The sequence below is a fragment of the Pezoporus wallicus genome, unplaced genomic scaffold (genome assembly GCF_028554395.1).
Source record: "Pezoporus wallicus isolate ANWC-B61680 ecotype Strahan unplaced genomic scaffold, APGP_CSIRO_Pwel_v1 contig_2456, whole genome shotgun sequence".
Lineage (NCBI taxonomy): Eukaryota > Metazoa > Chordata > Aves > Psittaciformes > Psittacidae > Pezoporus > Pezoporus wallicus.
The window spans coordinates 2,358,335-2,385,864 of NW_026637053.1; the positions used below are offsets into that span (position 1 = coordinate 2,358,335).

At 39.4% G+C, this 27,530-nt stretch overlaps 1 protein-coding gene across 1 annotated transcript; it reads right to left on the reverse strand.

Annotated features, from left to right (window-relative positions):
• Nucleotides 1–3,066: 3,066 nt before the first annotated feature.
• On the reverse strand, nucleotides 3,067–27,530 carry VIRMA (vir like m6A methyltransferase associated). Its single transcript, XM_057403003.1, has 24 exons — nucleotides 27,407–27,530; nucleotides 24,991–25,106; nucleotides 24,649–24,735; nucleotides 24,215–24,263; nucleotides 23,430–23,598; nucleotides 22,326–22,448; nucleotides 21,750–22,049; nucleotides 19,320–20,472; nucleotides 17,837–18,328; nucleotides 16,815–16,969; nucleotides 15,302–15,384; nucleotides 14,748–14,841; nucleotides 14,073–14,617; nucleotides 13,262–13,497; nucleotides 12,322–12,574; nucleotides 10,607–10,824; nucleotides 9,248–9,380; nucleotides 8,503–8,655; nucleotides 6,883–7,043; nucleotides 6,531–6,627; nucleotides 5,330–5,496; nucleotides 4,851–5,182; nucleotides 3,865–4,008; nucleotides 3,067–3,406 (listed from the first exon to the last, which is right to left on the reverse strand). The coding sequence occupies exons 1-24, from the start codon at nucleotides 27,467–27,469 to the stop codon at nucleotides 3,249–3,251; spliced, it is 5,481 nt and encodes a 1,826-aa protein (XP_057258986.1). The 5' UTR covers nucleotides 27,470–27,530; the 3' UTR covers nucleotides 3,067–3,248.

The following is a 27,530-nucleotide window of genomic DNA, read 5'->3' on the forward strand; positions in this document are numbered from 1 at the left end:
ATGCCGTTTGTCAGGTGAAGGATGGTCAGTCAGGGAGATTTTACCACATAGGTAGATGCCTTTATAAAGACCTACAATTCTATGCAACTTTCTATTAACAGATAAATACTGAACTGTCTTCCAGCATTATGGTTCACTGCCAGTCTATGTACATTTTCTACCTTTATATACACAAGAATAAAATGGTGCTTAACAGATCTTAATCTCTAGTCTGTATGAGACAGTAAACACTCTTTGTATCGCTTTGAAGTATGCTTTGCATAAAAGTTGAACTAATAAAGGGTCTACACCATGATTACTGCAGTTTGGTTTGCTTCTTTCTGCTGCACAAGTTTGAGTATTCTTTATCAAGTGAAGCAGCATGTAATTCAGGTGTGCTGGCTGCACAGCACAGGGTCAGTGCACTGGAATGGATGAGGTTATGTTTTGCCAAGAGAGGCAGTATATAGCAATAAACAAGGTTGTGTCCCTTTTCAAGGACTTCTTTCCTGCCTCACTGGTGGGAGTTTTGCATGGGATGAGCAGCTGCTTTGAAGGTGAAGAGCTACCCAAAGTTGAAAACTCCAGGACTACACAAGTGTGACACTCCAATTCTGCACAAACAGAGGAGGAAACACTGACAAGAAGAGGAGAATTAATTCCCTCAACTGAAGGGATCTTGTTCCCAATGTAGGTTTTTCACAGCCACTACAGACACATCACATGGAGGATATGAACATGTAGGAACAGGAAAACAAGTTGTTCACAAGGTGTGATCTAGGGATGCATCTGCTTAAACACGAACAGTCAGCACAGAGCACTGTAGAGCATTTGCTGTGTGCAGTGCTCTGCATTAACTGCCTTGAGCATATTCTCCTGCCTGAGAGTAGGAGTTACTCAGTGGTTTAAAAAAGGCTGAAAGCTTGCACAGCACAGCTATAGCGTGCAGATAACCTGGTACCTGCTTACACCTATCCATCCATCCACCCACTTCCAGTGTTCTGGGGCTCCAGTCAGGACACAAAACTTGAACATTTCTTTTTGGGCAGAGTATAAAAAGCAAAATTTAATACTTAAACTGTTAATCACTCATGGTAGGAATCCAGTTTAAAAGAAGAAACCAAGTACCTCTAAGTTTTAAACAGCATTATTTCAAGTTGAATTTATCCAAGAAAGTAACTGCTTTGCATTGAAGGGTCACAGATCTAAATTCATTTTAAAAAACCCCAAACAAAACATGATACATGTATACTTCAAGTCTAGCTAAATTTACAGAGCTTGCATACATCAAACAATTCAACCAACCCTTTTATTTCCTCCTAGACTGAAAATGACTGGTAGACATGCCATGTGTTTTGAACGTTCAATAACCAAGACTGAGTATTTACATATTTATTCCATGCTTGACACTTTTCATTTCAAATCCCCTGACAGAAAACAAGTGCTCGGTGTCCCTGTGAGCTTCCAACACCCAGAAGGCTCAAAAAAAAATAAAACCACCTTAAACACATGGTGTAAAGGAACTACTCAGCTTTGAAAATACCCGCGCAGCACTCCTTAAAAAAATAGCATCAATGCCTTGGTGAGAGCTCCACCCATTGTAGTCATTGCAATTGCATTATTAGTAACATTACAGCTTCCTGTTATTTCACCATTCAGTAAATTGCCTGGCTGCCAATCCAGATCGTTGTGTTATTTCAAACCTTTGCGACCTGACAAAACCCCGCTGAACTGCACCCAGCCAGTGGACAGGAGTTTGTGTCAATTGACTTTGTACCAACCAATCACCTCTCAAAGAGTGGGATGCTGTCCCAGCCTCCTCACAGCAAAAGGACACATAACAGGGGCCTTCTGTGGTTCAGATAAAACCCCACTTCATTTAGCTGTGTAGCATACAGCCAAAATCGATTTGAAGTACTATCAAACTTTAGAAACACTTAAAATTGGGTGGTAAAACTCACAAGTCTGGTCAGACAAGCTGCCCAATGTAAGCTTACATAGAACAAGAACATTACAACTGGGCCTTACTTAAGTAGATGAAGACCCCTTTAGAGCACTTTTCGTAATGCCAGGAGACCAAAAATGGACAGAAAAATCAGGCTCAGCCAAGTCTGAGAGCGGAGCTCATCTGTCAAATGATACATGTACCTCATCCCACCCAAAAATGCAATAAAAGACTACCAAGAACCAGTTAATTCTATGGAATCCCATGAAGCCCAAAGGAATGCAAACACGTACAAAGCTTACTTCGACCACCGAGTTAAATACAAAATAAATTTAGGGTAGAATCCAGTGGTAACATTTCTTTACCAGTTCCTACTTCTCAAAGTTTCTTTTTGCACTACATCTCAGCCGAACACCAGGAACCAAAATCCCAACCATCTATAGTCAAAGGGAAGGTTTAGCATTGCTGCTTCACTGTGTGATTCTACAGTTCAGACATGTCTCTACGCCTTCTCAACTATGTAAGTGGGCAGAGAGGCAGGCAACAAGTAACTCCAGGCTCTCTCGGGGTACAGGCACCTTGCCTTTGAATTTCAAAGCATACTCTGTTGTCCAGTGAAGTAACTTGTGCTCCAAATGCATGAGCCGGAGTAGTAAATGCTAGAAAAATCACTTTATTCTCCCTTAAGTCAATGACGGATTTCCTACTGATCTTAGCAGGTGTGCAATCTTATTTAAGTGTCTACTCACATTACCAGATGTACAATAAACCCTACACAAATCACATTTACATTTGTACTCTTTCACAGATCATTTTCAGTCAATCTTCTGTCACCTGCTACTTCAGCTGCTGCCAGATGGACCTCATTCATTAATAATTCAGATTGGTTAAAGACCAAAAAAGGGGCTAATGGCTCTAAACCTGAGAGAAAGAAAACTAAAACTGCCTTACATATACATATATATATTTGATCTTCTTGCGGTAGTAAGTCACACACAAAACGCCTGTACCTTTCTTTTGGCACAATGAGTATTTTAGAAGTCCTTCAAGTCTCAACTCAAAGAGGTTCTTTACTGAGCATTGTCTACTGAAGTCCACAAAAAAATTAAAACATTCTTTCAAAAGGAACAAAAAAATTTACAATTGTACACAAAAAGTCTTGACTTTTATTGAAATTTCAAGTCTTGTATCAAACAAAAACTTTTCTTCAGGCAAAAATATTCTCTTGGTGTCCTTCAGAGAGCAGTAACTCTGAATTGGTCCTTTAGTGCCGCTCTTTTCTTTGTCATCTTCACACAAGTCCATATGGTTGGGCTGTTCCATTTTATCGTGTGAAGGAACGTACATGACGACCTCTTCCACTGCCTCCACTAACAAACTTCCCTCTTGAGCCACCACTGCTACTACTATTAGCACTTGTCCAAGATGGTCCGATTCCTCCCCGGCCTCTGGAAGCACGATCCCGAGGGCTCGGTCGGTAGCCTTAAAGCAAAGAAAAGTATACTCAGTTGGAAAAAACAAAAAAAAAAAGGCCCTAGGCGTAGTAGCTGCTGGGAAAGCGCAAGGACAACATCAGGATGAGACACAAACCGCATCTGGATTCTCCTCTTAATGCTCACTGTTCTTTTAGGCAAGTATTTTTGTTTTGATGGGCTCTATAGTTACCATGTAGGTACGAAGAGAACCGAACTGCAAAAGTCTCAATGCAAAATTAAGGTTCTGCGATCAAGCGTTCAATTCAGCAAGTTCTATGGATTACAGGGCAGTTGGTAGGAAAGTTGGGCTGGATTGGACAGTCTCAGTGACAACTGTTCATATATGCTTAAAACATTTGCTGAATTTCAAGGTGTCTGCAGCATCCTTGCATGGTTTCATTTGTAAAGCAAAAATGAAATTCAAAGAATTTTCTATAGTTCGATGCCCATATGAATACCATGTACCTGCTGAACTTAATGGTCTCAGTGGTGGCAGTGGACCCCTGTTAAAATTGCTTTGACCACCTCTACTGTCATTGTAGGTTCCCCTGGGTGTACTCTGTGCGCTCCAGCTTGAGCCTCGAGCACCTTCACGACGACTGTAATTTCCTGGACAGGGAGAGAAAAACCCACATGCTGCTGAGCAAACATCACTTTCTGGTTTCCATTTCAAGCCTCACAATACTCAGGGTAAGAAATACATCATTTACATCATTCAAATAGATAAAGTTACTCTGCATCAACATACCCGCAAGTATTCTACCTCAAAGTCTGAAAGCTACTGTATTATACACAGAATTGGGGAAAATACCTATTTTACAGACATGAACTCAAGATTAAAAGAATTCACATTATCTAGTGTAGGAAGACAGACTCCTATACTTCAAGGTTTTGTAGTAAATCCTAGTATTTATGACTTTACTAAATGGAAGTATTTTCTGTTTCTGCTATGCAAAGACTTGCCCTAATTACAAAATGGAAAGGAATGCAACCTTGTCTGTGTATGGAAGAAACTTCACACTGTGTAGGCTAGAATCTCCAGATTCACTGAAAACTGCATCTTATTATTGTCAGGTTCTGCCATCCTTTTATTCAAAAGCCTCATTTAAAGCCAGAGATGCATTGTGATGCTTGATTTCAGGAACTACCATGTCACAAATGGTAGAGAATGCTTTTTATTTTTACGACTGCATCTCTGAAGCACTCCAACCATTGCTAAAAGAAAACAGCTAACTTCTTTTGTAAAAGAGGAAGAGAAAAGGCAACTCACAGCCTTGTTTTAATTCCACAGCACTTGAGAGAACCTTTTCTAGTGCTAAACAACTTACTTCAACAACACTGCTTCAGGAGCATCTCACACCACGGATGATTAACTGCTAGTAAATTGGTTAGTATTCCTGAAGCATTTTTAGCATTCATTTACTCCAATTCTGATACAGGAAACAACATACCTTTTGAAGCAGGTGGTGTAAAGAACCTATTCTGACTGTGAAAAGCTCCTCGTCCTCCTCGATTCCCTGAGAACCCACCACGTGAAGAAATCTTCTGTGACACTTTTGGTGGCCTTTTGGCTGGTGGTATCCCGTCTGGAGCAACAACTTCTTTGCTCTCTGCAGCAACAAAGTCATCCACATGCATGGAGGGTGGCCTGCTCGTGTTCTGTTTCCTCTGACGGAAGATATCATGTGGTCGAATCCCTTGTCCAAATCCTCCTCTGCCTCTTCCTCTTGGTGGTGGTACAACATGAGCTCTCTTTGCAGGCTCTATGTACTCAGATTTTCCACTGTCACAACAAAGCATAATTTATTTAATGTAAAAATATATTCATATTGAAGGTCAGGCATTCTCCATATTGGAGATGTAATTTGAAAGGTTTGAGAATATACAAGTCAGTGCTGAACACATTATTTACTCTTTACACCCATCTTACCTCGAAGTTATGAAGGTCTCGTGCTTGTGCTTGCCAAGTTTGAACCCTTTTGTAGTTTTTGTGCGTCCAGGAGATGATGGCTCTGACAAAAATGACCTCTCTAATTCAGCTTGCAAGTCAAAGTCACTGCAGCCCTTCTCTGACAGTTCAATCAAGTCAACTTTTACCTGAAATGATAATTTTATTACAACAATCACTAGCTCCTCTGAAGAAGAAAACATGCTGCACGAGGATGGATGATCTTCAGCAAAGGTCCTTCTATCACAGCAAAAAAGCACCTTTTCATGCAGTTGTGTGGCTCAAAAAAAGCAGCAGTATTGTTACTAAGTAACAAAGGAGCAGCAGAGCTGCAGCAAAATTGTCTTGCTGGTTCTGGATCTCAGCAAAGCAAGAGCATAGCTTTTATGTACAAACACTTGTCACTAAATGACCTACAGTGAGGCATTCTTCTGCTGAAGCTACAGTCCTACATGTTTATTAATGCTGCTTTTATACAGGAAACAACAGTTTAGGTTTTGCTTAAGAAATTAAAACATTAACACCTCTGTATGTTCATTAAAAAGAGCACATCTAAAAAAGAATGAAGGCAAAGCAGTCAAGAGGCACTGATTATTTCTCACGTAAATTAAGACACTGCCAACTGCTCAGTTTAAAAAAAAAAAAGGAATGTTACTTCTGTTTCAAAATGACATTTGAAGTTTAATTACACAAATTGAGGTTCAACTCCTGTGACAAGTTTTTGTGCAGGAAGTTTCATTTCCTAGAGCCATTTTTTCCACTTTTGTCGCATCAGAGCAAAGATTTCTTTAACGAAGTATAGCTCGTGGGCTCTCTTGGTATTGCAGTGACAGAGATAAGCAAGGAAAGGAAAAGAAGTCACCTTCTTCGTCTATATTTAACACAAACTGCTGTAAAGGCCCAGTAGCAATACAGGAGCAGGTCAAGACTGACACAACTGTTCCTCTAAAGAGGACTTCTACATTAGAGTGCTGCAGAAGGTGCCAAGTTTGTTGCTGCTTCCAAGTAAACTTGAAGGCATTTGGTAACAACCTGTAACAAATGCCAACCCTGGTATCTGGGTCAGTTTACCCGGGTGAGTTCAGGAAAACAAACCCTTTGGCCATATGAATTCCTGATGCTACTACCTCAGGCTGACCCTCATTTTTATATCCACTTCAGGCAGGTTAATGAAGCCTTTTACCATGTCCAGATCAGTGTCTATTTCTTCAGCCTGAAAGGGTGAGAACCACATGGACTTCAGCTGGTCATCCATCACGTCTGCCAACACATATGTAGTCCTGCAATAAAACGATGCCAAATATTTATAGATAGATAGATAGATAGATAGATAGATAGATAGATAGATAGATAGATAGATAGATAGATAGATAGATAAACTCTTTGGTTATGAATGACAACCAATTGCAAGTACATGCAGCATTACAGAACCTGGGGTGAATGTTGCTGCTTTACCCTTGATACTCAACATGAAATTAAATACACCAGGACTAGTAGGTAGTAGTGATAATGGTGTTTAGATTCAACCATTTTACCTGTTGTTAAACAAATTCTGAAGAGAGTCTGGTGCACAAAGAATAGGCTCTACATCTTGGTCACTCAGTGGACAAGAATCACCTGCAGATTCCAACATCTGCCTCACTCCAACGATGTTGTCCAGTAAGGATTCAAGGCCATCATCTTCCTTTGAACGATCCTAAGGCGACACATCACAAGTCAGAATTTTTTCCCCTCCTCAGAGAAGACAATACAGTTTTGTTAATTAAAGGGGTGGAGGGAGATACTACACAAAATGGTCTATCTATCCCCATATATTGAAACAAAGACACCCGAGTACACAAACAACAGCAGGGGAGCCCCTCAATATGCTGTAAACCAAACCTTGTCATCACATGCCCACAGCCACCTTGAGCAACCTGTTCCAGCGTTACACTTCTCTCAGTGATTTCCTCCCCCCTCCTCCTAACATCAACCTGAACCTCTGAAGCTACAATCTGGAGCCACTGCCCCTTGTTTTATCATCTGGAATTTCCAAGACGAGTTTGATTGTACCACCTCTGTTACTATCTCCCAAACAGCTTTAAGTTGTACCACCTCTGTTACTATCTTCTAAACAGCTCTACGTAGCTCTCAGATAGCTCCTTAGCCCTCTTCACCAAGCTGAACAAGCCTGGTTTCCTCATCCTCTCCTGACAGCACATGTGCTCTAGGTCCCTGACCACCTGGGTAGAACACTCTTCAGTTTCCCTAGAAGTCTCTGGAACTGGTTAGAAGGCAAAGCTGGCCTAGAGGCAAATGCAGCTCTCCACAGGAGAGCACACCAGCATCCCATGGAAGGAGACAGTACGGTTCCTTGATTTGCTGACTGTGCTCCATCCAAGACAGCTCAGAGCAGTCTGCCTTGTTTGTAGTGACCATATGCTGTTGGTCCAGGTTCAACCTAATATCCACCATAATCACCTGGCCCTTTTCAGTCCAGCCCACATCAAGGCGTGAGGTTATCCTGCTCTCACTACATAACTTTGATCTTTCATAATGAACCACACAAGCTTTCAGCTACATCAAAGCTACAAGGTTTATTGAAGTCTCTCTGGATTGAGGCTTTCCTGTTGGTCACTTCAGTCACTCCCACAGCTTACTGTCATTCACAAATTTGCTGAAGATGTATCCACCATTCAGGTTTCTGATAAAAACATGCAACTGTATCAGCCCCAGTATTGACTTCTGGGTACTCCACTTGTTACTGGTTACCAGTAACATCAAGCCACTGCTAAGCAGTGGTTCCTGTTGCTTATTACATTAACAATCTGCTTCAGCATATCCAATGCTCTCTGCTGTATGCATTCACTGACTTTCAACACACAGTTAATTGCCTGTTCTCTTACAGTGTGCCTGTTCTCTTAGCACAAGGGGATACCAACCCTGACACTCCTTACCATTACCACAAGGCAAATAATTAAGTCAGAATCCATCCTGCACAGAAGAGGTGATTTTGGACATCAGTTTTAAAACAGTGGCAACAACTATTACCAGTTCCACAAGGTGTGCCACAGAGTTGTGCACCCTTCCCACCAAGGAGGGGTAGTCTATACTGTTTTAAAAGCATGTTTGGATACAAGACTCCAACATCAACTTGCTCATTTAAATCCTTTTACCATAACATGCTTCTCCAGATCAAGCAGCAGGTTTTCTGGGGTTTCTTCTTTGTTCTGCAGTAGATATTTTAACTCTGCAGTAGTCAGACCCAGCGTTCTGCCTGGATGAGATCCATCTGTTTCCATAAGGCTTCCATCATCTCCGCAACATCCCTGAAACATTTGGCAAGTGAGAAATAATCACACATAAATATTCGTTTTATTTCTGGACTGCAAATCCCTCAGAATTCAAACATACATTAGAGCAAATGTAGCAAAACAAGAGTAATCTCTTGATTTAAAAACATTTAATACAAAGTATTTTAATAAAGTCCACTTTACTAGGCAAGTTTAGATGCTGCATCAAGATGAAAGCAATCCTCTCCTAGACAAGCTGAGGTCTGTATCACAGAATTAACAAACATTTTAGATTCCTTTCTATATATAGTACATATCAATACAGCAACTGTCTAACAGGATGCCACAAATCTTAAACCTGGAAACAACAGCATGCTATTCACTTAAGACATCAGAATGAACCACTGTGGTGTTCTGCCTACTGAAATACCTTCTTATTTACTAAACATCTGTTCTGCCCAGCTTTCATTAAAAACTAAAGATGGCACGAACACTACTGATGGAAAAGACTTACACAGCAATCTGCAGTCTACTGCTTTCTGAGATAACTTCCTCAACATGCCTCACACTGCAGATGTCAGAGAAATGCAGCTGAGTTTCTCTAAGTATCCAACACACATTCACTTACCAGCGTATCGGAGTTCAGAATCTGTCGCGTGAAATCCAGAAATGAAGAGGCCAGTTCACCTGTGTCTTTGCTAAAACTAGTTACTACTCGCTTTAATACAGTGTAGAGAGCACTGCTGTGTTTTCTTAGGGAGCTGTTTTCATAATGAAAAGAGAGAAAATACTTGATTAGTGCATACATTCTAACACACTACAGTGAAATAGACACAGGAAAATAAGCTGTATGAAACCAAATCTGTTAAATTTTACAATTATCAAGTTGCCCATTATCAAGATTAGAAGCTGGACCTTCCTTATTTTCACTGTAGTAGACTGTTGTTCTCAGCAGTGCTGTCTACAGATATCTCACTCTGCATATACACAGCTATAAGTACTACAGTGACATCTCTAAAACCTGCAAGAAATTACATTTTCATCTTTGGTGGCAAAGGGATAGGAGTACAGAAATATCTGCTTGCAAAGGACCTTATGTATAAAGCAGGATCATGATGTTACAATTTTACTGCATCCCAAGCTGCCTAACTGCAGAAACAAACCAGGAAGGTAATCATCAACACAAAAATAGCAAGGCTGTGCACTGAAGCTGACAGCCAGACATACAGAATCATAGAAACAACAGCATCTTATCTGCTTATTTTCAATTTGTGGGTTGTATAGCTTCTTGCAGCCTGAGCAGCACAGGTCTGTAGCACTGCTCAGAAGTGTGCTTTGAACAACCTTTTATTGACAAAGCCCCAGGTACTACCTTTTTCAGTTTGGGAACCTCACAAATTTCTTGCCTCTCTGCACCTCACCTTCAATGGACAGGGAGAGGCATTAAGTGTCAAACAACACCATACTGTCCCATGCATGCAGATATTCTGCTCAGAAGGGACTGGAGTCAACATTAAGTAGTTATACAAAAAACCCAAAACCCTCATTTCTAAAGCCTTAACTGCCTGGAGGTCAGGACACTGTGGGGAAGTACAAACTGAATCCCCTCAAAATAGAGGGAATGTCAGACAGCTCTTCAGTGTCCCAGATGAGTGCTCTAACTACTGAGTGACTCAAAAGGGAAGGACACAAACACCATATCTGATTCCAGTCCTCCAGCCTTGAAGTGACAAAATGGAGTACATAAACCTTTTTTTACTTCTCTGTTTCTTGAAACAAAGTGCTCCTGTATAAATACTGCAGAAATGGTTGAGGCAAAATCTCGAGTAAAGACCAAAATACTGGGTAAAATACTGAAGCCCCAAAGAGAAATAAAAGTTCAGGTGCCCTATCCTAAACATTTCTACTAGAGGCGAAGGAAATGGTTTCACACTGCAGAAGCTTTTAAATTATTTTAAGTAGTCAGTGACATATTAGAACACCATACCTCTTTAAGTGATAGAAGCCATAATCATGCTCGGTCAGGAACATCATTGTTCGGATACACTGCAGCAGACAATTGTAACTGCTCTCAGAATTAGTTAATGTTTCCATCAGACAGTCACAAATGAAGGGCATCAGCTCTTTGCTTGGTAAAGAGTTGGAAAGCTGCTCTGATTCAGACACACAGCCTTCTGATGAACTTGGTAAAATGAGTGCAATATCCTATAAAAAATGATTATACACATAGTAAAAAATGCATTCTGTATACCAGCAGCAAGTACAAGCCATACCAGGTTCTTTCACTAATCCTTTACCATCTTGTTCCAGTATTTCAGTTATTACTGACCAGTAAAATACTAATCTAGATATCCTTTTTATTTTGATTCTGTTCAGGGTTACAATTTTTAAAAACATAAAAGCTCTAAAGGGTGAAATGTGACAGCAGAACCACAGGTGAAAGCCAAACAGTCACTGGATAATATGCCTACAGTTTCTCGCCTAGGTAGTCAAACTGTCCCTTAATCTATGTCCCTTAAGGTATGAGGAGTAGGTGAGGTCACTTGGCTTGTTCAGCTTGGGGAAGAGAAGGCTGAGGGGTGGCCTCATCCCAGTCTCCAACCTCCTCACAGGAAGGAGGCAGAGGAGAGGCAAGTGATGCTCTCCTCTCTAGTGATCAGAGACAGGACCCAGGAAATGGAATGAAGGTGCATCAGGGGAAGTTCAGATTAGACATTAGAAGGCTCTTCACTGAGAAGGTGGTTGGTCCCTGGAACAGGCTCCCCAGGGAAGCACGGCACCAAGCCTGTCAGAGTTCAGGAAGCATCTGGACAAAGCTCTTAAGTCATACAGTGTAGTTTTAGGTAGTCCTGCGAGGTGCAGGGACTGGACTCCATGATCCTTATGGGTCATTTCCAATTTGAGATATTCTATGATTCTGTGGTTCTATGAAAATTTAGAGGTTAAGACACTGCCTAGCGATCTACTGCCCCCTCCACATTTTACATCAAATAAAACAAGACTGACTTTAACAATAAATTTGCATGGGCAAAGATACAAATACTGTTGTGTATATGAAAAAAGGCTGATTAATTTCTACTGCCCAGAAATGCCCAAATGTCTTTTGTGTAAGTGGGTAAGCACTAAAGCAAATAAATATATGCAACTGGTAATGAAAATAATGACATGCAAATCTATGCACACAACTAATGAGAAACTACCTGGGCCGGTCTACGAATCAGTTTCCAGGTAACATTTCTCACCTTGCTCTAGTAACCTGTGCTTTATTTTTTAATGGTGGAGTTTTATGGTAGCAGCACATCATATATATCTTTGGAATACTTTTTTACGACATTTCAGTTACACAGCTAAGGGATATGTATTCATTCAATGTAAGAGGTGAATTGTGACAACTCAAGTTTTGCCAGCAACCCACATCTGAGGGGACAGTCAATCTTTGTGCCATACAGGTTTTGTTCTCTAATAAGCTACAGAATAGTGCATATAATGAAAAAGAGATATCATAAACCAAAAGGATTTATATTCAGCAGCACCAAGACAGAAAATCTGCAAAAGCAGCAACCATGCTCTTTTTTCTCTTTTTGTATTTCAACAATGCTGGTTTTTTTTTTTATTTCTTTTGGAAAACAGCAGGCATCTAAAAAATAACCTCATTTGTCCCCTACAATTATCAACACGTTTTGCAATAAATATAGGAAATACCTGATCACAGAGGGACTGCAAAAGGGAAGTTACATATTCAGCGCACTGTTGATGAGTGACATTGTCCCCAGCTGACCGCATCAAAGCCAAAAGCTCCTGGAAAACCTCTGCATACTTTTCATCACCTTTAGAAGTGCCATTGATAAGATGCAAGATAGCCAATTTACAAGCTTTATGTGAAGCCAGGGCATCCAATAAAGCAAGCAATCGAGTGGTCTGTCCAGTGTACTGTTTCTCTTTATCTTCTGTGTTGCTGAAAGGATATCAATACACTTTGAGAAATCTGTTTTAAAGTGATCTAAAAAACTATAAAAGCAGCCATTAGTCCTATAATCTGCATTTAAAAAAACCCACCTAGTCTACAGACGTAAACTTACCATTTCATTTACTTTTTGAGAACTGCTCAATTTTCACTAAATGACTTCTGGTTGCATCAAAACTTAACTAATTAATTAATCTAATTTATGCAAGCTATAGTACGCATTTAATATACTATACTCGTTGTTTCAGACCATCTGAATTTGTAGTATTAAACTTACTCGAGCTTACAAATATCTACACATTTCCCTGTTAGCGTGCAAATTCCAGTATAGGGAATTTTATTGGCCTACTTTTCTTATTTGTATCAGCTAGGTCCTTTAGAAGTACTTCACAGGTGAGATAAGGCTTTGTAGAGACAGCCTGAAGAAAATCTTCCTAAAACACTTACCATAAACAAAGAATGTGAAACTACATCAAAACTTAGAAGTATCAGATGGTCCCTTAGCAACATTAAGCATTCTCAGGACACAGTATATAGCACTGGACTGAGAATTCACTTAGTTCATAATGGATAAGTAATATTTCTGAAAGTATTTTCTTCCTACTAGATCTACTGCACAGAACCAAGGTGAATTTAACAGTTCATTAAAGAAATGTTTGCAATAGGAAACAAAGATACCTTTGTAGGTCTTCTACAATTAGGTCCAATACAGTCCTCATGATAAGAAGAGCAGTAGGTGAAGCCAAGTCACACAACTGAACACAAATACGTCTCAACATATGCTGAATAGGCTGGCAAGATGAACCAGAGAAAGATCGAACTATTTCTTGTATCAGTTTGGCCTGGACATGAAGATGCATACTCCACAGCTTCCTGGTGTTGAGTGCCACTGAAATATCATGTGGTTCAATTACCTGCAGGAACAAAAGGACAGGAGGGAGGTTTCTCCTTTCGTGAGAAAACCTGAATTCTATCAGAAGATAAAGACTGAGTAGTAATACTGTCCTCATCAAAAACATGGAATGCCATTTTCATTATTATCATTGAATGACAGGGCATGATTCCAGCAAATTGGGTATTCCTTCAGGAGCTTTGGTTGTCACACACTTTTTACACTTACTTATTAAAGATCACGGATTCAAGATCCATGCCAAAACAACAAAGAACCTTAATGTATTGAGAGCTTGGCATTCAAGGTTAAATTCAACTGTCTTATAGTTAATTATTTAAGTAATAGAATGGAGTCTAGGTAATTTCACAAGGGACAAAAGAACAACACAGGACTGCTGATTTTAAAAGATGCTCAAATAATACCCATTTTGTTTCTGATGAAAAAGATGTATCTTCAAAGAATCTATATGAACACAAATGCTTTAAATAAGCTTTAATTCACCCATTCATGTATCTGTTTTTTTCCACAACTGTGAAAATGGTCTAAGGATTACATATAATTAAAATCCTTTAAAAACTAAATATACCTAAACCATACCTGCGTCGTCTGCATGGGCAGTGGAAGAGGCAACAGCTCTGAAAGCAGTATAAGTCCAGAGAAAAAGCCTTCGGGAATTCTCAAAATTGAAGAGAGAACTTCCTTCAGCATTAAAGACCAAGTATTATTTGCCAAAGTTTCTTCAGAAATGGTAAGTTTTTCGTTAACTCCTTGTGTAAAAGTCAGTAAGATATCAACAATATCATTCTGAATTTTTTGCTCATCACTATCTAAGCGACCCGAGAGAGGAATAGAACACATGAGCATGTGTAAAGAAACCAGTGCTGATGGAACACGCATGTCTTTGAATTCAAAAGATCCACCCCTCAGGAGTTCTGTTAGCATCGTTTTAAGAAGAGTAAGTGTACAGCGGGCCATGGAAATAGTAGTAACTCTGTGAAGCGTGGTGCCCATGTTGACATGGAGTCGCCAAGGCTGAATAAGTATGCTGTTCAGCTTCTGTAACACCCGGATGAAGGTGTCCATTCCCTCAGAAGAAAAAAGTTGAATAACTGCAAGATTCCATTTAAGGTCTTTCTGTTGACCTATACAGAAAAGAAATAACATCTCTGTATGTCGAATTTCTCACAGGCAATCACAATTACAGCTCAGACTGTTCAAGTAGAAGACTCAAAAAACTAAGATTTCTATGTGAAGCAGTACAAACATACCAACCTTCTACCATTGGTGGTGGACATGCAACATGACAAAGAACACGAAGTGCAGTAGGAAGACCAACTCCATCTGGGGTCATCGAACTGTCAATATTCTTTCAGGTAAAAAAAAAAAAAAAAAAGAACCAGTATTATAAAGAAGGTCTTTACAACAAGTATATCACTAGCTTGCTATTCAAATCCTGTATTTAGTTACTGTAAATATTCCACACAATTCGTTTAAGTTCAGTTATTCCACCTTTTGGAAAGCAGTCACAAATATGGCAGAAGAACAGGAGGGCCAACATTTGTGTTGTGGTTTATGGGAAGCTGAAAGACTTAAATAGTTGGATCTTTGCATCATGTAGTTACCTTAGATTTCCTTTCAATAAGTATCACTGAGTGCAAGAACTGGCCTAAATCATAAGCTTCAATGAAAACATCTACTTCGGATAATAGTATGTATTTTTTAATATTATATTAATTAGTACATACCTGAGATACAATATCAAACTACAAAAGCTCTAAGCTTATAGAGCACAACTACAAGGAAGCACCTATCTGTATTTTACTAACCTGCTTGATATATTCAATGAGATTTGGAATACAATTTATTTCAAATCTAAGATTTTTCAAAGGTTCAAGCCACTTGCTGAGCTCTGGGGGGAAAAGAAAAAACAAAAACTTAAAGAGTTAATCAAGTCAGTGCATTTATGAACATAAAATTTGTTTTCAATAAAAATGTACTTGGTTTACACAACAGATACTAAGGTCAAGTATGAAATCTGTGAGGCATACTATGTAGCTGTAGCCAGCTGAAAACCATCAACAAAAATAAGATTTCAGAACAGGCAATATACCCCACATACATGGACAAAAGTTTGCATAAATTAACCCAAGCACTCATAACTGTCATTTATCATAGCTATTATTTTTAATTAAATGTATTTTACAGAAGATACTTAGGGTCCCACTGTCAGTTAAAGAAAATTCATCAAGAGCAAGGACCAAAGCATGTTCCCCTTAACCTACATAACAGGTTACTACAAACAGAATACAAAGCTCCTATTAAATGCCCAAATGGAGCCAGTCTCTGCACCAGTAACATATACTCACTCTGGAAGTTCTTATAAATTAACAGTCTTTTAGTCCAGAGTTACCTGAAAGTCGCAATTTCTGGGGGCAAGAGATTTAAAGTTTTAAAACCTATTGTTCCTGGAAGGATTTAAAAAAATGCGAAGGTTCAATGGTCAACTGTGTATGAACTGACAGCTACTCTCAGACCGATTTATGATTTGGTTTGACAAACTGGCCCTGCTTCTCACAAAACTGATGATCAGGTGAGGAGCAAAGAAATAAAAGCATGGCAGAGGAGGGAATTCAGAATGCAAATTTCTTTCAGTTTGGAAAGAAAGTTTTAAGTTTTGGAAGAAATTACTGGTATGCCCAAACAAGACAGTTAAGCAGTGCAGAGCACAACTCTGGACATCAGAGTTTCAATATTCAGCTGTCAGAATAGTCCCCATCTAGCTTTGTCCAAAAGACCTGGGCCTGATACGTGACACAATACAAGCCAGGGAACACACCAAGACAGTCTGGATCAAAACATCTAGCAGCAGAGTAGCATGCATTATTCTATGCCAGTTGGCCTAGGTGCCAGAAAACAGTCCCAGGATTATTTATGAGTATATAAACACCCTATAAGGTTACATCGCTAAAGGGAACAACAAAAATAAGAGTCAGCTCACTGACTAGTTAGTCCATTTCCACCAAAATTTCCTCTCTTATTTTGAACACAGAAACATTTTCAAACTTCCTGTAGTTACCAAAGTTAATTGTAGTTAATGTTACTTGAAAAATAATCTAACTAGAAACAATTTCCTCCTTAAACCTCAGTAACAAAAAAAAAAAAACCAAAAACAAAAACCCTACACATTATCTCAGTGACTTAACTAATCAGGTGCAGCTGGAAAAGGGTTTCATTTTATACATTATCCAAAACAGATGATCGTGAAGCACCAATTACCCACATATGAAAGGTCTCTTCTATAGATTCAAACAATCCCACTGATAATGACACATACCATACCTTGCAATTTGGTGTTATTTTCATCTGCTTTACAAAGCTTCAGCAAAGGCACCGAGTGCTGTTCCAGCATTTGGACATCACTTGAAGATTGAACCACCAGCAGAACAAGGATGCAGGCATAATTATATGCAACAGACTTCTTAGACTTTGAGTCTCTGAAACAACAATAAGGGGTTTCTTTAGATGTTATCTATTAAAATTGCATTTCTGTTAGATTTTCATTCTTTGACCACCAAAAATCTTTTACCTTCAGTACGGACTGCCCCATATAATTATCAACAAAAAAGCCCAAACCCTTATCCTTCCATGCTTTTTGAAAAGTGAAAGCTTTCTTTAAATTGACTTCATATTTACTTCAGCTTCCACAAAAGATGAGAGCAAGTTGAGCAGCACACAGATGTTTTTCTATAACTCTGTGGTTTGCAAATCTTGCTTTAAAAGTACTGCTACCTAAAGTAGTAGCACTGCCTGTCCAGAGAAAATAATCACAGAATCACAGACTGGTTTGGGTTGGAAGGGACCTCAAAGATCATTTAGTTCCAGCCCCCTGCCATGGGCAGGGACACCTTCCACTAGACCAGGTTCCTCAAAGCCCCATCCAACATGGCCTTGAACAAATAGTGACTCTTTTTAACACTTGTAAGAACTTGGAACTTGAGAGATTCCCATGCCAGATAAGTGTACAGTGTCCAGTTTCCCCAGTCAAATCTTTTACTTGTTTCACAGTCAAATTCTATGTTTAAATGAAAACTGCCTACTTACTGACTTTTTTCACATAGCCAGAAGCCTGACCTATGTTACACCACCTTGGTGGATGACCTACACAGGTTCTGGGTATTAACTAGTTGGTTACAAATGACAGACCTGATTTTCTATCAGGTTCTTCTACATACAGGCTGTTCAGTTTTTAAATAAAAACATCATGATCTAAAAGAAAACATATTTTAGACTCACTGAATTATTTACAAAAGATACTTTTGAAACATAAAAACCTAAAGGATATAAATAAATGCATAAATTACCCTAAAGCTTCTTTGGAATAATATTCCATTAAAGTAATAAGACTTTGGAGATTTTTCTCCAGACTGAACACATGAGCCACAGCAGATCTTCCCACAGGGTTAAAGGTGATCAAGTAAAGGTTGTGAAGTGTTCCCAGCAGATCTGAATGGTCAGTCTCCTCACTGGCTGTGCACCGCTGAAAGTGGCAGAATAATTCTGAAATGCACTGTAACGTCTGTGTTGAATGCAGGAGCCACAGGGCAAAAGTATCCTCATTGGCACCATCTGACTGGAGACCTTCCTCCTGATCCGGATCAGAAAACTGACAAAGTGCTCTAATCAACAAGTTTGTTGCTTCATACTCAGAAATAAAGAAAAGAAGCCCCTTCTGTGACTGTGCCAGGAAGCGCAATATATCTCGTATAGCTTGCAGCACGCCTGGATGTGCGCCTGTCACTGGCATAGACAGTAGCAAAGTAATGCATTCCAAGAAATGGTGACTATGAAGATACCTGGGAAACAAAAAAGAACAGGAAAATTATCAGTAATATTACAATCATCTCATAACACTGCATAATAACATTATATAAAATGACATGACTCCTAGCTTCAGAACTTAAGTGATCTGTGGACTACAAGAAATAATAACTGATTATGAAGTGATACAAAAATGTAACCTTATAAAACATAATTGCTATAATATTTACAGGAAGTAAATACATGAATATAAAATGCTGATCTTCAAAACCACCCCCCCAAAAAACCCAACCCCCATCTTACCTACAACCAAAATAATACTTTATATTTTATTAAATCTGCTCTATCTGAATAATCATCAATGGTTTGTTAAGTATGCTAAGAAATCAATCAGTACAGCATACATATAAGGTGATTTGAAGACTCTTTGCATGTAGATACTTGTATTCAGCCATGACCTACACCACTACTATCAAAGCAACCTGTTAGCATTTAGAGAAATACTTTCTAGACAGAAACTTGCTATCAGAGAAATAACCCATGGGATGCTTTAAATGGCTGAAGTCAGGCAAGCCTCAGCTCCTCTGGCTGTGCTGTGAAACACTGAGCTACGCTGACACGACTGCACAAATTCTAACTGTGGCTGGAGTGCATCTTGCCGTTTTGCCACACAGAGAGGTATTCCAGACTTGTGTTATCCACACACACAGTGTTCCAAGATAACAAAGGAAAACCACTTTCCAAACATGCACTGCAACAGCACCTAGCACAACTGAATGCGACTGAAGTGCTAGCATGACACTAGTAATAGCAAAGAGGTTGTCTTCTTGTTACATGAATACTAGGTTGACTGAAAGCCAGCAAAATAACAAATACATTAACTATCAAACTCTCCCAGACTTTATGATAAAGCACAAAATGAAACATCTAGAAAAGCATTAGTCAACAAGGTCACTTGTTGCTAAAAAACACCTATAGCAAGTTGGAGGAAATACGCTCTAGAAAGTGAATTTGCAATTGCCATACCTGAACAGGACAGGGTAAGGATCATCCCTTTCTGGAGGGCCTGTAATACGTGCCATAGTTGGGAAAGATTTCACAGGTGGCTGAATCATTGTATGAGGAGCAGTTTCCATCAAATGGAAGATTTCTTCAAGAAGACTAATAAGTTTTTCCATCTCTCCTTCACTTATATTAGAAGATTCCAAAAGATGATCCATGTCCATAGGAGCTTCCACATCATTCTCATATTCTTGGTTGGTTCTTTCAAGTCCTGCCAAATCCTGGTCCTGTTCTGATTCAGTGTGATTAGGAAGAGGAGGAGTGTTCTCTGCTAACTGATCAACCACCTTTTTAATGTCTAACAAAATCTCATAGAAGTGACATTTCTGCAGAATTGCAGAACCAGCAGTAACTACCCTCACAGTCTGATCTAACAGTATGAGTTCCACGAGTTTCTGATAACCACTTTTTTCATGTACATCTACACCACCTCTGAGAAACATTTCCATTCCCTCAGTCATACTAATAACACTATCCAAAGCTTTAAAAGCATTAAGTTTAAGGGAAGATGATACATGATCTGCAAACAACAGGTCAAATAATACATTAATAACTCCTGCCTGCAAGAGTGCTGTTATTCCTTGAGTCCCACATTCTCCTAACGATGATACCAATTTTGTCCCAGCTTTCAGTTGTCGAACATTCAAAGCAATGGGCTGTTTGAGAGCTACCTGAAGGTTTAAAGCTTGCAGGGTCCAGTCTACTAGCTGGGTAATATAGTCTTGCTTTGTGTCTTTCACCTGCAGGTAGCTCAATCCTTTTACTATTAAACTTGGAATTTCTTCTAATGCAGTGACCCACTTCGCACCCCTTTCCTCCTGATATAATTCCAACAGTTCAGTTAACTTAACTGAGGCTTCCACTGCCCCTGAATTTTCTTTCTCTGGGTCTTGGTCCTTTATTTTACCAACTTCATTTTCAAACACAGTCTTGTAAGGGCAGCTGAAGTACAAAAGAGGTCCAAGCTCCTTTTCAAAAGGTTCATATGTCACAGGAGGCACGGATGCCAGATCCTCAGGAGTATATTCAATATCAAAGCTCGGATACTTAAATGTTTCACGTTCCAGATCAGCAATTCCATCTTCATCACTTGATATCTGCTCATATCCATCATCTCCTAAAAACAAAAATATTCAGTTACAAAATAAAATTCATTATGAATAAAACAATTTTTAACTGCAGAGAATCTTCTCAAAAAGTAACAATTTATTTAATGCAAATATTATTGCTCAGAGAACAATCTAACATACAAAAAGCTTTCTCTCTCCAGACACACGTGAAAGCCCCAGTTGACAGATTTTTAATGTAGTTAACAGAGACATTTAAAATAATGTATAAAGCAAAAAGTTTAACTGGGTGTCCTGGATTCAGCAGTAGCAGTCATTTTTCTCCATCTTAGTAGCTGGTGCAGTGCTGTGGTTTTGACTTTCAGCCTGGGAACAGCACTGATAACACCAATGTTTTTAGTTGTTGCTCAGTAATGTTTACTCTGACCAAGGACTTTCCGAGTCTCGTGCTCTGCCAGGGAGGAGGGGAAGCCGGGAGGAAGCAGATACAGGACACCTGACCCAAACTAGCCAAACAAGTATCCCATACGACAGCAAGTCATGCCCAGTATATAAACTGGGGGCAGTTACCCCAAGGGCTAGATCACTGCTAGGGTCGGGCTGGGTATCAGTCAGTGGATGGGGAGCGGTTGTATTCTCTCCCCTTGTTATTTCCCTTTTTATTATTATTGGTGGCAGCAGTAGTGGTTTGTGTTATACCTTAGTTACTGGGTTTTTGCTCTCAGCCCGGCTTCCCCTCCTCCCTGGCAGAGCATGAGCCTCACAAAGTCCTTGGTCAGGGTAAACATCACTTTGCAACAACCAAAAACATCAGTATCACCAGCACTGTTCCCAAACTGGAAGTCAAAATACAGCACTGCACCAGCTACCAAGGAGAAAAATGACTGCTACTGCTGAACCCAGGACACTGGGCTGTTCTGATCTCAACCCATGGGAGTTACATTCTTTCAGTTCTCCTCCCCATCCCTCCGGGAGCAGGGGGAGGAAGGTGTAGGGAGGGAGGGAGCGGCTGTGTGGTTCTGGGTTGCCGGCTGGGCTTAAACCACAACACTGGGGTACACATTGACAAAATAGAATGTTCATTCTTACCTATACAAGCTGTACCTGTTTTCCTCTATTTATACAAAGTAACAGGAAGATTTACTATAAAGGAATAAATATTCCACAGCAAAATACTGTTCTCGAGAGATGATAGAACCATAAATGAGGCAGGCAATGGTGCAATGACCAAGTGAAGATCCAGTTCTCGTCACACCTCGTAATCATAACGGTACTGCCATCAACATTTCATAAACCTTTCTTTTTCCTTTTTTACAACTTCACTTACCTTCACCTTCTTCCTCCTCTTCACCCTCTTCATCATCCTCATCTTCCTCCTCCTCCTCCTCCTCTTCCTCATCAGCAATACTCTCTACTGTATGCCCATCATCATCATCGTCATCATCATCCTCATCCTCCTCATCCTCAACATCCACATCATCTTCATCATCTCCTTCTTCTTGTTGATCTTCCTCCACTTCTCCATCGTCAGAATACTGGCTTTCTTGATGAATGGATGTTCGATCAGGAGAAATGGGCTCAAAGTAATCTTCCCTATGGTCCACATCATCTTCTTTTTCCCCAACCACTAAAAATATATACAAAATTTAAGGAATGAACACAAAATAACTTCTCTGAAATGTAATGCTGAATTATACAGGATCATAGCATTGCTATCTACTAACTTTTAAACTGATACAATTTAACATATTGAACAGATTTTCTTTCAAATCCCTTTCTTAAAACTGAATCTGTCCAGCAGAAAGCTACAGCAGATGGGAAACTTCACATTGGGCAGGAACACAGAATCCTGCCTCCACTAAACAGTGAGTGCAGCAGATAAAAGAGACTGTTCTCATTTTACCTGACACAGGCATAGGTTCATCATCATCATCATCAGGAGGAGGAGGGCCTGGAGGTGTCCTTGGTCCCCTAGGTTGTGGTCTTGGAGGACTGCCATTGAACTGGTCTTCTTTCTCTCCATCAACTATATTTATTGTGAAAATACAAGCTTGTATTTAATGGAATCACAAGAATAGAAGCAGGAAATTTCAGTTTTTCAGTGCTACTTTTGACTAGGGAACACCTTGATTTCCCAGCTATGTAATCTGTAATCTGCAATCAGCAATCTGCACCCGCAATATGGGAGGCAGTTTTCTGAAATCACTTCTGATATAAACAAGAACTGCACCAATAAGCAAGCATATTAACACCACTGATTTTTTTTTTTTAACATCACACTGTGTTCAAATTAACATGGGTAATTGCCATTTTTGTTTTCGGAACTACCAATACTTTAACTCTATCAATAATAACTGAGTTAAATTAAAAAAAAAACAACAAAAAAAAACAAACAAAAAAAAAACCACAATTTAATCAACTGGATTTTACAGTTTATAATAGTTATTACTACACAGAGTATTCAAATTTTTCAGCTCAAAAGCTGTACCCTGAACAAGACAGTTCTAATTTTAAGTCTAAAACAAACACTGAACAAGAAACTTGATCCTGGATTCTATTCATGGCCATTCTAACACCAATGCAAAGCAAACACTCTTCTCTAAGTTACTTTCCATACCCAAAAGGGAAGTTAATAATGAATGTGAAGTTTTCTTGTTAGGATTTTTTTAATACTGGTCTAATAATTTTTTTGTGGTATCAAACATCCAAATTTTAAGGAGTCCACACAAACTAAACTGTATTTAGACCATATTAAGTAATTAACAATAGATCAAGTAACCCACTCTCAAAAAGGCACTAGACAAAAACCTACTTAAAAACTTTCAATATAAATATAAAGATAAAAAATGTAGAAAACTTAAGGACAAAGACAAAGCTAGAAAAACAAAGCCACTGAAATATAAAATATGAAAGAACTGATTTATGGGTTTGGTTATTTTTTTTTCAGATGGGGTACCATAATGTTTACTTTTTAAAAATAAAATCCCTGTCTTCTTATAAGGCTTACCATGTTTCGGGTTTCTTTTCAAACCAGGCTGTTGCTGGGGAGGTGGTGGTGGAGGTGGGGGTGGAGGAGGTGACTCTCTCTCATGACTTACTACCCTGTCGACTGAGCCATATATTGCCAAAGTCAGACAGTTGTACCACCCTCTTAGAACCAATCCATCCGTGTTGACCTGTTGGTTTTTTTAATGAAAAAGCACTTAAAAACTACACAAGACAACTTCAGAAGTTATTTTACTCTATCAGTATCTGCATAAAAGCAAGAAAGGAGAACAGAACAATAAAATGCCTCTTTACACCACATTTTGAAAACTGAGAAAACTTTAAATATATTAATCTTTACAACAAATAAATACTGTTTCTCTAAAGTAATTCAGTTCCTTGCAATATACTGCCTAATCTACTATGGCCTATTAATGACAAAAAAAACATAAATAAATAAATCACCAGGGGCCATAGCCTGATCTGAATAAAATAAACCCAAACAAAACTGAAAATTATGTGCTTAGCTGTGGCCTGCAGCCACAACATTCTTATTTATCTTTGCTCCTAAGTAATGGATAGTTCTGTTACTAATCTCCATAGGAATTGTCAAGCAACCAAATGTTCTACAACTCATGCCATTATAGATGCAGACTCAAAAGTGATGAGTATCTGAACTACAGGCAAATTTCAGAATAAGATCTTAAACAGTAAATGCTTTACACAGTGCTAACGCACCACAGGCAACCATATTTATACCTAAATGATAGCCGGTTAGGAAAGGAGATTTAAATCACATTCCATTACCTTTGCATTGGGTCTGAATATAATTGAAGTGTTTTCATCATATTCGAGGCTGTTAAATAAAATGTACGAAGTTATTTTCCATTAACATAAACCATGTTTAAAGACATGAAGCACAGAGTATTAAACACATACGCTAATAGCAAAACACTGAACAAATACATGCTCTTAAAGATGAGTGCAAAATCACTTATTTCTACAAAATAATTTTCATTTATTTATATGGGGTCTGTAAGTTTACAAACATTAGAACTTTTCTTCTTTTAAGCATGAACCTCTGTCCTCCCACATGGACTGAAGTGCAAAAGCACAAACTAGCAAAAACCAGACCAAACATGAAACTCAGAGGAGATACAGATTTTCTACTGTGCACTTTCTGCACTAAAAAATTCTAAGGAAGAAAAGACAGATAATGAAGCCATCCTAAAGGCACTTACCTCCCTAGCCTATCAAAAACAGGGGCACTTGGCTTGCTGACATTGTTGAAAAACAAGTCCAGTTGAAATGTATGTGGAGATGTCTCTCTGGAAACAGAGCAAAGGTAAAAATCAACTCAGTTGAGCTCCTTATCAGGAGTAAGTAGGACTAAAAAAAAAAAAAAGGGGCGGGGGGGGCTTTAAATTATACTGTTTAAGTAATTCTCCAAAACAATTACATGTTCAGCAGAGACACAAATGCATTTTACACTTTTATACTGGAGGTTTTATTAAGATACACAAGTTCAAGAAAAAATAACAGCAAGGTGTCCCTGCATCGGATACCTGCTACCTTTCACTTACCCATAAGCCCTATTGTCGGGCAAACTCGTGTGAGCTCTCACTCCTGGAGGAATGACACGTACTTCATTTATGTAAACCACACATGGAAAACGAACTACATCTATATTGGTACTTTGCTACAAAACAAAGAATAAAGAAAGTCTAAGAAATGTAAAATTCAAACAACATGATGCAGTTAAAGAATTTTACTGACCAACTTAAAGTTGTAATCCTAATAAAACCCAAAATTCAATTCCGTAAAATGCTGAACACTGTTAAACACTGTTACACAGAAAAGGTTTTTATATAATCTTCTAGTACTTTTTTATATTTAACACTTTTTTACAGAAAGTGTTACTGATTTATTTCCATAACTCGCTCCCTTTATTTGTAAGAATCTTAAACAGTAATAGGGTTTTTTCTAACAAAGTATGCTGGTAAACGTAAAAACTGGAACTTAAATTATTAAGTGTTTAAATTATTAAATGTTTACTAAAACATTTCAATTTTATAATTAAAGAGAAAATAAAATGTGTGGTTTAATTTCAAGCATTAGCAAACATTATATTACAAATGTAATACTACAAATGATACTATAAATCTGTTCTACTAGACCTGTACAAGAATTCTGTAGACTTATTTCTCCAATTTTGCAGCATCATCTGAAAACCTTTTGCAAGTAACATTTCTGTTTACCACAAAGGAATAGCAAGTATAATGAATTCTAATGCTTCAGCATTCCTAAAAGATGTCTGTGCAAACTAGGAAGCAATCATAAAGACACAGCAACTTCCCACGCAGCAGCCACCAAACGATTAATGCTGAAGGTCTTCTCTCACTCAATTCACTACATTAGGTATTTTTTTTTATATTTATACATCAGTTCTATCATGTATACACTCACAAAATAGTACATATGTATCAACTATATGTCCACCTGTAAGTATACAGACATTCTTAAACTGAAGCTGTCCTGGTTTCGGCTGAGATACAGTTAATTTTCTTCCTAGCAGCGGGTGCAGCGCTGTGGTTTGGCTTTACTCACACTGATGTTTTTAGCTGTTGCTAAGTAGTGCTTAACATGATCAAGGACTTTTCAAGTCTCTCATGCTCTGCCAGTGAGGAGGGGCACAAGACGCCTGGAGGAAGCAGAGACAGGACACCTGACCCAAACTAGCCAAAGGGGTACTGCATACCACAGCATGTATATACAACATAGAGCATGCCCAGTATATAAACTAGGGGAGAAGTTGGCTGGGGGGGCATTTGCTGCTTAGGGACAGGCTGGTACCATCCTATGATCCTATGAAGGACCACAACCTCTAAAGCAAGACTTATGGACCATTTATCTGAATAATTAGTATGACATAAAGAAGGCTTTTCTGCAACATGTAATATGCATTTTGTTTTTTTCTTTAATAAAAATTCAATATGATTTAGGCAAGAATTAAAGTGCCAGAAAACATTATACACAATTTAAAATGTTCAAGAAGAGACCACACTGCCCTTGAGGGGAATAGGAGTGGCTATTGTTTCCTACCCAGGGGAACTGAAGTGGTGAGCGTTTCCCACCCAATGCTGTCTTAAATAGTAGAATTAAAAACACACGTGGGTCTCCCTAGTCATGGTAGTCAGAAATTACTCCAGAATAACTTCCCATTTGTTTTAAATTGCAGTATCAGCTCAAAATACTTAATTTTCTTCCCCTGATACCTGTCCACAAACATAGTTCAGAAATTCTATAATTCTGTAACATCTTACTTGTGTTACACAACACTTTTTGTTTTCCCTTATGGTCCCTATCTTCCTCCCTGAAGAGCACAATGGGCTCTGGACAAATCTGCTGTAACACAAGCAGCTTCAAGGATGCTCAGGATCCCAACAGCCTCAAAGTGGAATATCTGCATGATTTCCCACTGCTTAAGCAAGCCTGAAATACTCATTTTGTTCACGATGCACGTGGGCTGCATAAACCTAAGGGAGTATCTCCCATACACACAAATACTTCTGCTCATTAGCTACAGAAAAGCGCCAGGTATCTGACAGACCTTCCCCCTTGTCTTCCTCCCTTACGGACTTCCCAAATCAGTATAATCCTCTATTTCCCACTCGCCTCTCCTACCCGTTACCTCTACGTCTCCGCTCCCTTCCCACCGCCGCGCCTTCCCTCAGTCCTTGCCAACGGCACCCCCGGCTGCCGGGACAGCGCGGGGATGGGCGCACCACGGGGGCTTCAGCTGCACGGGGGGAGAACGCGGGGATCCCCCTCAGCGGGCTCCCTCCCGCCCGGCCACCCGCTGAGGCGAGAGCCACCAACGGGGCCTACCCCAGCGGCGCTCTGTGCCCTACAGCCGCCGCGGCACCGCCATGAGCAGGAGAGCGCAGCAGCAGCCGGGAATAAGAAAGAGGAAAACAGCGACCGCCGCCGCCACATTACCTCCGCACTCTGGTGCTTGAACGTGTCTAAAAACAGCAGCTCAGTCGCGGTGTCCACCGCCATCTTGACTCGGACTAAGGTGAAGGGCTTCCGGGCGCCGGACAGAGCGCTTCCGGGCCGGAGC